The 11,454-nt window shown below is 34.9% G+C and overlaps 1 protein-coding gene across 1 annotated transcript in view; it reads left to right on the forward strand.

Annotated features, from left to right (window-relative positions):
- Positions 1–845: 845 nt before the first annotated feature.
- The window catches only part of LOC110109992, a 15,112-nt gene continuing 4,503 nt past the window's right edge, over positions 846–11,454 (forward strand). The window contains exon 1 of the mRNA XM_028693794.1: positions 846–3,011. Coding sequence (XP_028549627.1) covers positions 925–3,011 — 2,087 coding nt within the window. The 5' untranslated portion in view covers positions 846–924. The remainder of the gene's footprint in view (positions 3,012–11,454) is intronic.

The raw sequence follows: 11,454 nt of genomic DNA on the forward strand, positions 1-11,454 counted from the left end.
GAGAAATCTTAAAGCAGTAGAAGTAGTTTGCTGGTGAGAATGAATGTTATATTGGTTGATTAAAGATCTGAGAAGCACCTCTAGTGTCACCGGGGAGGAAGCTAATGAGAGAGAATACTATGCGTTCATGTCTAGGGAGGGGCAAATTATTGGGTTCGGACACCGGACGTGTTCAGAGCCCAATAAAAATACGTTACATCACCTACGACTCGGTACCGCTCAGTACCGAGCTCAGTACTGCTCAGTACTTCATAGTATCAAGCTCAATATCCCTTAGTACTGTGAATACCAAACGTAAGTTGTGTTAGGTGTCCGAACCCAATAATTTTCCCTAGGAAGGGAGCTGTGCGAGAACAAGAGAGACTACTGTGTTCATGCATGAAGAATGAAGCTACGAGAATGAGAGTTTTTTCTCTTGGCTTGGAAGGAAAACTACGACTTAAGGTTCATGATTTTAGTTTTATTGGACACATCACAACTTTAATTTCATGTTTTGATCCTTGAATTAGCTGTCAATGGTGCAAATTAATTATAATTTTGAACTGGGAGGTTCTTAAAAAGTCAGACGGTTCACCGGTTATATGGTTGAAACGACAATTCATCCGATTTTTTCACGGTCTGATGCTAAAACGATATTATTGTTATACGAAATTGACTTGTCGACTAATTCATGATTTTTCTTCAAAAAAAAAAAATAAAAAAAAGACTAATTCATGATTGAACCGTTAAACCGGTTGATCGGATCCAATTTTTAAAACCTTGCCGATTACTGATTATAATTCTTCTTTTAAAACTAATGATGAGGTTTAAAATTATGAGAAAAAATTTTGACAAATGACTGGCATTTGCTTTACTCGATTTTGTTGCTTTGAAAGAACGGCAAGTCCTTCGAGGCCTTAGACAACGCTTCGACCAAGTTCCCCAATGTCTGAGCAACCGGCTCTTTCGCCGCCATCTCCGACGTCGCTATCGGTCAACTCCAGCGGCGTACGCGAAGCTATCAGATTTGTAGCAGGAGAAGAGAGAGAGAAGCCCGAGGAATCTGCCGCACCATCGGGTTTATTCATCGACGATGCCAAGTCCCGGCTGCAGTCTCCCTCCGTTACTCCGCGTGCTAAGAAAGGTCACGGCCGGCGGAAGAAGAACCCTCTCACTCCAAAGCAACGCGCAACCGCTGAACGCAATCTCAAGATCCTCTCCGAAAATTTCCGCCCCGTTCCGTTCTCCCCGGCTAAAACCGTTAATTTCTCCGCGCACGAAAATCTATTCCGCGCGCTTGGTCTCTGGGATTTTGCCCACTTAGAACTTGATCGTGAGGTGCGATCCGAACTTCTTGTCCATCTGATTGCTTACTACGATTCTTCCAGTCGCCGCAGCTACGTCTATGGCGCGCGAATCTCAGTTCGGCGCAGTGATCTGGCTCGTGCCCTAGGCTTGCCTGTCAAGAAAGAGAAAGCTAATGCGTTTGAGTGCAAGGATGAGGATGTGAGTGTCCTTCTGGATTTTATTTCGAATTACATGCCCTACGGAGACGATATGTGTATATTACCTCCGGAAATCATGCAGGCAACTAAGTTTGTAAGGGAGAAAGAGCCTCAAAAGGTGGATTGGGCAGCGTTGATGTGGGTTTTGGTGGAGAAGGAGCTCTCGGAGGCTTCCAAATCCGGAGTTTGTCACTGTGCCTCCCATCTGCAGTGTTTGATTAAGCACCAACAGCCTCATTTATTCCAAAAGAAAGAAGAGCCTGTATTGGAGTCTGTGGTTGAGGCTCAAGAAGAGGAGGTTTCGGTGGCAGAACCAGTGCTAAGCATGGCGAATGATAAAACTACTGTGGTAGAAAATGAGGTTGCTGTGGCAGAAGAGGATGTTAATTATGATGATGTTAATGCGATGAAGGTGCGGAGCTTGAACGATTTGGGGGATTTGGTACCTGAGAAAGACAATGGAGAGTTGGGATTGACACTTGGTGTAGAAGAGAGTGTAATGGATGGTTTTGATGAAGAGAAGGTGGGAGAAGATGACGAGTGGCCTGAAGAAGGTGAGAATGAGGCCTTTGAGCATTGCTTTCGCCGCTGCAATTCTAGAACTGCTGCAGACATTGACTTTGAGAATTTGACTAAGCATGAGCAGGAGAGTGAGGAGCTGGGGTATGCGGATGGCCTGTCGGAAAAGTTTTCTAATTTGGGGAGGATATCATCAACAGACCTCTTACAAGCAATGGCAAACACGAGCAATATGAGTATTCCTTATGATCAGCAATTGAACTCCTTCAATGCAGCTTCTGGACAATTTTTGACAATTGGTGATGAGTCTAATAAGGATATGCTGGGCCATGGTCCAAATGGCTCCCTGTATTCTGGGAATAATGGTAAAAGACAAGCTAGTGCAATGGGTGCTGCAGAGGAAGACCATTTGGAACATAACTTGCAAAAAAGGATGCGCAGTGCTGAACCTTGGGGTAATTTGCCACTATCATTTGATGAGTGCATGGAGTACATGCAGACAGGTTTAGCAAGAGTCAAATTTCTATACGCAGATAAAGATAAAAAAATGGCGAATATGCAAATGCAGATACCCTATTTGAATCAGATGTTGCAAGAGAAGGAGCAGAGCATTCAATCATTGAGGATGACGATTGAAGAGCAACAACATTGGAGGATGGTAGTTCGCCATTATGAGCATGAACTGTCTTTGATGACCCAAATGCTACTTGGTTATAAGAAAGCATTAAAGGAGACTCGAAATATTTTTTCTGAATATAGAAAGAAATGCTCACAAGATGATGGAACTCTTCACGAGGCTGTTCCCGGGACTGGTGGTCTGGTTCCAAGTGTGATGGAGTTTGAAAAATGCCAATTAGAGAAAGAGGAGAAGGAGCGCCAGGAGTTGTTAGCCATATTTGATAGTCTTGTGAAGGTCTTGATGAACTTTAGCAAATATGAAGAGCGCATCATGATGTACAATATAAAGCTGGTGGATCTAGCTAGAGAAGTCAAACAACTGAAAGAAAGGTTTGTAAAGTCTAATTCCCCAAACATTTGATTATGCTTTTGATATTTTTCGTAAGTGCTTGCTTTATGACTTGTATGGATCACTATGCCTTAAAATTGAGATATAATATTATTTCTTATAGCTCACACTGCATATATATCTTTCATTCTCCACTTGTGTTATACATATATATCTTTCATTCTTCACTATGGTTATGCCTAGCATCTTAAATTTGGGGCATAAGTTTATTTCTTATAACCCACACTATTTGGATATCTTTCATTCTTCACCAGTGTTATGCCTGCATTTTGCTGACATTTGGTGATTGTTAAAATTCTTTTAGTTCCAGATTATTTAATGCTTTAATGGTGTAATAATTCCCCAAATAGTCGGGATAAGGTTAATAATAGTGATGATGCTGATGCTGATTATGGTGCAATAATTTTTTATTGTTTGGTGTGGTTGTTAACATTACATTATGAATTTGCAAGAAAGCCATGTTTTAACATGTCGGAAACTTATGTCAGAAGAAATTAAGATGATACTATTTTAGGGTTCTAAATACTGTAAATGTTGTGATTTTACTACTATTGTGATCCTTAAATACTAGAAAGAAGAGGTCTCATGCTAGGCCAATGCTGCTTAAAAAGAATCATAATTTGTCTTCCTAGCATATTCTTCTTGTAGAAATGTTGCACTTCATGTGGTGCAGACTTTGCAGCTCCACTTGACGTAGGTATGGATACATCAAGTATCAGTATATAAATAGCTATAGTATAATTGCAAACCGTGCTTCAAGCAATAGCTTTTGGCCAATACACTACACCATTAAGGTTTTGAAAATTTCCAAATTGATGTTTGGATGAGATATTTTGCTAAACTTTTTAATGAAGATTGTGAAAATAAGATTGACTTTAATGATCTTAGCACCCTAAATGAAAATATATATTTCTGTTTTTATCGGCGTATTAGAAAAATTAAAGTTATAGAGGCTTTAAAGAAAATGAAGGGTGGAAAAGATGTTGGACCTAATGATATTCTAATAGAGGTGTGGAAATGCTTAGGAGGTGAAGGAATTTCTTGGCTTACTAAACTTTTTAATACTATTTTGAAGACAAAAGATGCCAGATGAGTGGAGAATGAGTGTGTTAATTCCTATTTTTAAGAATAAAGGTGATGCACAAGATTGTGCGAATTATAGTGGAATTAAACTATTGTGTCATACTTTAAAACTATGGGAGCGAGTTATGGAGCATAGGTTGCGTAGTGATACTAATGTTTCTCAAAATCAAATTTAGATTCATGCCAGGAAGGTCGACTATGGAAGCCATACATTTTTTAAGAGGTTTGATTGAGAAATATAGGGAAAATATGGAGGATCTACATATTATATTTATTGATTTAGAAAAAGCATATGATAAAGTTCCAAGAGAAGTGCTATGGAGAGTTCTTGAAAAAGAATGAGTTAATAATGCTTATATTCAAATCATTAAAGATATACATGCAGGAGCTATTATTTGTGTTCAAACACAAGGTGGTTTGACCAAGTATTTCCCTATTGCAGTTGGGTTACATCAAGGATCAGCCTTAAGCCCATAACTTTTTGCTTTAGTCATGGATGTCTCACTAGACATTTGCACGAGGATGTACCTTGGTGTATGCTTTTTGCTGATGATATTCTTCTTATTGATAAGACTAGAGAGGAAGTTGAAGGTAAGCTTGAATTATGGAGGTCAACCATAGAGTCTAAAGGTTTTTGTTTGCGTAGATCTAAAACAGAATATCTGAAGTGTAATTTTAGTAGTAATAGACCTAATGAGGGGATTGTGACTTTGGGCGATCAAGTCATTAATAAGAGTACACGTTTTAGATATCTTGGATCTATTGTTCAGAGTGATGGTGAAATAGATGAGGATATTATCAGCATAATTCAAATTGGATGGTTGAAGTGGAGGAATGCATCGGGCTTGTTGTGTGATAGAAAACTACCCCTCAAACTTGAGAGAAAATTCTATAAGGTGGTGGTGAGGCCTACAATGCTTTATGGTGCCGAATGTTGGCCATTAAAAGAGAAGCATAATTCTAAGTTAAGTGTGGCAGAGATGAGAATGCTCAGGTGGATGAGTGGCTTTACCCTTAGAGATAGGATACGAAATGAGCATATACGTGAAAAGGTTGGAGTAGCTTCAGTAGAAGATAAGATTAGAGAGAGTCGCCTTAGATGGTTTGATCACATAAAACGATAGCCTTCCGATGACCCGGTTAGGAGAGTAGAGGTATTAGATTTGACTTATGTTAAGAAAGGTAGAGGTAGACCTAAAAAGACTTGGTTAGAAAATATTAGGAAATGACCTTTCTTTATTAGATTTAAATGAGAATTTGACTTTTAATAGGACACAATGGAGAAAAAAGATTCCTGTAGCCGACCCCACGTAGTGGAATAAAGGCTTGATGTTGTTGTTGATGTTTGGATGTTTTTGGATTCACAGTTGTGTGCACTCTGTCAATTGATGCTGTTAGACCAAAGCATAATTTATACCCATAAACTCTTGATCCATCCAACCCCTTTGATTTTTTCCCTTCCATAGATCTCAAAGAACACTGATGCCAATAGTTAAATAATGTTTGATTTTACTACTCAAATGTTGTACTAGCTATTAGCTAGATATTTGCCTAGTTAAGCTTGTAAAAAGAGCTATGAGACCCTCCATTATGCTACTTGCCATGATGTCGCTTTCTCATCATTCTATATGTGGTGTTAAACTTATTTAGAGCAAATAGTTCAACTTATATTTATTGAAACTTTTTGTATTCTATTTTCTCTCTTAATCTTGTACACTAATTTATCTACTTGTTATATGAGTGCATTTTCTACTCTATGTTGGACATAACCAAACTTGCCAAGTCTATTGTCCACAACTTCTTTTTTTCCAATAAATGCTACATATATAGTCTCTCTCAATAATATACTCATGCACAATCTATCATTTTTTTGTGTTCTCACTTCTTTTCTCACGCATCCATATTTATATTTTCATTGGTGTCATGACATAACTTGGCTATCATTGATATTCTTTTTATTACAAAACACTCAAATCCACCCAATGTAGTTGACTTAATTTAAATTTTGTAAACTTTACTTTTAATTTGCCATGATATTTTCTTTTCACCTATACTCTTAAGATATTTTTTCATTATAGCCATCCAAGAAATTCTAAAAGTTATAATTTCATCTAAATTCCAATTTTTTTTTGTATTTGTTTCATGATATTTAAATCTGTTAACCTATTCTACTAATTTTTAGCCAATTTGTCTTCTACACTTTTCCTCAATTATTCTAAATTCTCTCACTTACTAAAATTATATCATTTGAAAATGTATACACCAATGCATCTCATTTTGAATATTCTGCAAAGCATTTTTGTCATTATTATTTCTATCATTAACATTATCCTAAACATTTAAGCTTTACTTTATAAATTACATTTTCTATTTGTTCCCTTTGAATGTTGCCTGAGATATTAAACCTATATTATTTTGAATAGCTTTTATCCATATTCACTTAGTTCTGCCTCTTCTCCTTCTTATCCCTTCTCCATTAATTTATGTGCCTATCTAAAAGACACATTTTCTACCTTTCATTGTAATATCCTTCTAAGACTAGTTTTAATTACCTTATATTTTTTTTTGAAAATAATTACCTTATATTGCATATATGAACTTTTAGTTCTTTTACTAATAATTTAATTCTTTAAATTATCATTTTTAGTTTTGCTACACATCTATTTTAACGTTGAACATTTTTCCATGCTTAGTTCAACCATTAAGAATTGTTTTACTTTCTAGCACTCAAAGCCATATAACAACACAATTTGTAGTTTTATACAGCAACACAAGTCTTTATCCTGTTATGTGGGATCGGCTACATGAATCCTTTTTCTCCATTGTGTCCTGTTAAAAGTCAAATTCTCATTTGAAATAAACCCGATGCATTCCTCTACTTCAATCATCCAACTTGAATTCTACTAATAACATTCCTACTTATTTCACCATCACTCTGAATAATAGACCTAATATATCTAAAACGTGTATGGCTTGATCACCCAAAGTCATATTCCCTTCACTAGATTTATTACTATTAAAATTACACTCTATATATTAAGTTTTGGATCTACTAAAACAAAAACCTTTAAACTCTAAGGTTATCTCCATAATTTAAGTATACCTTCAACTCCCTCTCTAGTCTTATCAACAAGAAAAATATCATCAGCAAAAAGCATACACCAAGGTACATGCTCTTGCAAATGTCTAGTGAGAACATTCATGACTAAAGCAAAAAGATATGGGCTTAAGGCAGATCCTTGATGTAATCCAACAAAATTATAAAAATACTTGGTCAAGCCACTTTGTGTTTGAACACAAGTAACAACTCCAAACACAAGTAACAACTCCTCCATACATATCTTTAATGACTTCAATATAAGAATTATTAATCCCTTTCTTTTCTAGAACTCTTCATAGCACTTTTCTTGAAACTTTATCACATGCTTTCTCTAAATCAATAAATATCATATGTAGATTCTCCTTATTCTCTCTATACTTCTCCATCAAACCTCTCAATAAATGTATAGCTTCCATACTATACCTGCCTAGCATGAATCCAAATTGATTTTGGAAAACATAAGTATCATGTTGTAACCTATGCTCTATAACTCTCTCTCATGGTTTTAAAGTATGACACATTAACTTAATTCCTCTATAATTCGCACAATCTTGTGCATCACTTTTATTCTTAAAAATTGGAATCAACACACTCATTCTCTATTTATCTACATTTTTAGTCTTCAAAATTATATGAAAAAGTTTTGAAAGCCAATAAATTCTTTCATCTCTTAAGCATTTTCACACCTCTATTGGAATATCATCAGGTCCAATAGCTTTTCCATACTTCATTTTCTTTAAAGTCTCTCAAACTTTGATTTTCCTCTTCAAATAAAAACACCTTTTGATCTTCATCATTAATGCACTTCACTTGAACTTAATCCTTACTAATATAAAACTTAAAATTTTCATTATACCATTTTGTTGCCTAATACTGTTAATTTTTTTTTTAATTTTTAATCACCCAACCATAACTCGAGAAATATATGTGCATATATACCTTTTTTTTTTATAGATATATGGAAACTTTTATTAATATCAACAAACCCATTACACACATCTTTCTTCCTTTGCGAGCACCAAATTAACACTCATGTACTCGAGCATATGCTTTCACAAGTTTAATGAAGTCACTTAAAGATCTATTTTCTATTTTTTATTTATTAGTTGTCTTAACATAAAGATATAACTTTCAAAATATTTCTTGCGAACTTGAAGCTAAATTAATTCTTTGGAACTGAGCAAATATTTTTTTAACTAAATATTTCATTACTCTTTCTTATTAAATTAATCGTATGACTCGTAAGTTTGCTTCTGTTGAAGTTAGCACAATTTTAAATATCTCATTTATTTAATGTTTTAGGTGTTAGATATCTAAATAGCATGAAATAAAGTGGTATGTATGTAAATCTATCTTTTAAATATTGATATTGAAGTCCATCTTTTACTATCATTTGAAATCCTCAAAAGCTTCAAAAATTTTAACTTAATATTTTGTTACTCTTTCTTATTAAATTAATTGCATGACTCATAAGCTTGCTTCTGTTGAAGTTAGCACAATCTTAAATATCTCCTTTAGTTTTAAATATTGATATCAAAATGCATCTTTTACTATCATTTGAAATCCTCGTGAGCTTAAACTTTTTTAACTAAATATTTCATTACTCTTTCTTATTAAAGTAATTGTATGACTCGCAAGCTTGCTTCTGTTGAACTTAGCACAATCTTAAATAGCTCCTTTATTTTTAAATATTGATATCAAAATACATCTTTTACTATCATTTAACTTCGTCGTGATCTTTTAAAAAATTTGGTAACAAAAAGCATCTCCATTAAGTTATTAAATCTAAATATACATCTCATTTGGACATATATTTGTACATTTATGTATCTTCTTTACGGCAAATACTATATCATTTTTTTGGTTCAATTATTTATTTATTTATTATTTTTCTCATTACACTCTTTCAAAATATTTTTTTCTTTAACGCTCCCTTTTAATAATTTCTCAAGGTTGCATTTAGTGTGTATTTTTTAGATATCTTTGTGTTCTGACTAAATTCTATTTTCTTAACTTCTAATCCATATAAGTTTTAGATCTTTTGCTTTAAGTATATTATAGATCTCATCATTTTAGCCTATTTTATAAATATTTAAAGGCTATATCTTTTGTTCTGCTCACCATACCCTTTGCTAGATTTATGGCTTTGTAAGTCTTATTAGCATTCAATTTCTACCACACTTCAAAGGCAAATATCTTTTCCTCAATAACCTTACGTATTTGCTCTCTTCACCACCTAATATCATAATTATTGTGCGATCTTTTTATGGACTCTTTTACAATTTTTATGACAATCTTTTTTTATTAAACTTGCATCTTATCCCCCATCAAATTTGGTTCTACTAAAGATTTCCTATTTACTTCACGTAGTAATTTATCTTGGAAGATTAAAATTCACTAGCTTTCAAATTTCATCATTGGTCCTTTATGAAATACAAACACTTCTAAATACCTTCTATATTTATGTCGAATACAGTTTGGGCTTGGACATGACTTCTACATTCTCCACCACATGCTTGATGTTTACAATACTGTGTTAGGTTCATTTAAGAGTTAAATTCACTTCCGACACGGGTTGGACATGGGTTTAATAACATGCTTATGAGGTGGATAGACACGGGAGTGTGGCATAATGAATTTAACTAAGAATTTTTATTGTGTGCGCCTAACCCATTGAGCACTTCTTGATATTACTCTTGTGCTCTAGCCCATCCTCCTTTTATATTAAGGAGTGAGAGCAAGAGACACTGAGATATGAGAGACAAGCAAGTCGAACTTCTCTAGTCATGATAATGACTCACTTCCATACAGGACATTAACGAGCGATGGCTTCCCTGCGTACAACTTTGACTTTGACATAAACAAGGCTTGTTTTTGAACATAATGAGCTATAGCTTCAACTACAACCTGCAAGCGAGGCACATGATAGTGACATTCAATTTCAATTAGTAGTTTGACTTCGGCTATTGCTTCGATTTCAACTTGAACTTTTAAGGCTGTGACGGTGTGGGAAAAATAAAATTTTAGTTTAAAATCCACGTAGATTCGGGTTGCTCCTATTATCATGATCGAATACGACATTGAGAATTTTGTACTATCTCTAAAGATAGGAACGATTTTCTACAATGGATTTTAATACGAAAATAGGTTTTTAGAAATCAATCACTTTTATAGACAAATATAAATATAAGAATAACATACTATCTTGAAAGACATAAATGTCATTCTAAAATAGTATTTAAGGATGAAAGAGGGGTTTGAAAATTCTTCTTGGTGAAACTGATATTCTACGAAGCAATTTGAATGAAAAAAACGAGTTTTTATGAAACTGTCTACGTTCCTTGAGAGATATTTCTCCCATCTTATGAGAATAAGATAGAGTTTATTTTAATATGGGTTACATGTTTCCCATAAAGATAAGCCCTTATGGTTAATCACATTTCGAAAAAAATAAATTTTCTAAGAATACTTTCGATTAAAGTTTTGACAAACTGATTGAAAATACTTGATTTCAAGTAGTTCCTAACCAAAGTCTGAAGCAATTCGTGATAACTCCTGCTGTTTACAGCAAGAAAACAGTAAAATTTGGACCAAAACAGAGAAAAAATTGAGAGAAAAATGGAGAAAAACTCGCCCAAACAATTGTACTTTACTAGTAGATGAAAGAAAACTTGCAAAGATACAAAGATCCTCTATTCGAGAGGAGGATCGCACTCTCCCAATCTCTAGAATTCGTTCTAGAGCCCAAGCCTCCAAAAAAACCCTAATTGCAATCAAACAAAACATCAAAAAACTCCCTAATTCCCTCATCCCCTTTAATACAAGATATTTCCTATTTTAATTTGCCTCCCAAAACCCCATCTCCCCACTCCGTTTGAACATTCAAAACCTTTGGAGAAGTGGGGTCCGCCCACATTAAGCAATGCCATTTAAAGGAGGCGGAAGTCTCCGCCTCCTATAAACCGGCGGCTGGTTTTGCCGCTGGTTCTGGGCTGGTTCACAAAGAATCGGTCTAACAATACCGCCCTCCCAAAGAACCACCTTGTCCTCAAGGTGAAAATCAGGAAATTGATGTTTCACCCTCTAATATGGCTCCCACGTGGCCTCGTAGTCTGGAAGGTTCTTCCACTGGATCAACACTTCCTTAGTTCCTTCTTCTTTCTGGCGAACCCCCATCAGTTCTAATGGTTCCAAAACCACCTCTAAATCCTCCGTCAGAGTCGCTGGTAGCTCGGGGTTGG

The sequence above is a fragment of the Dendrobium catenatum genome, unplaced genomic scaffold (genome assembly GCF_001605985.2).
Source record: "Dendrobium catenatum unplaced genomic scaffold, ASM160598v2 fragScaff_scaffold_370, whole genome shotgun sequence".
NCBI classification, from domain to species: domain Eukaryota; kingdom Viridiplantae; phylum Streptophyta; class Magnoliopsida; order Asparagales; family Orchidaceae; genus Dendrobium; species Dendrobium catenatum.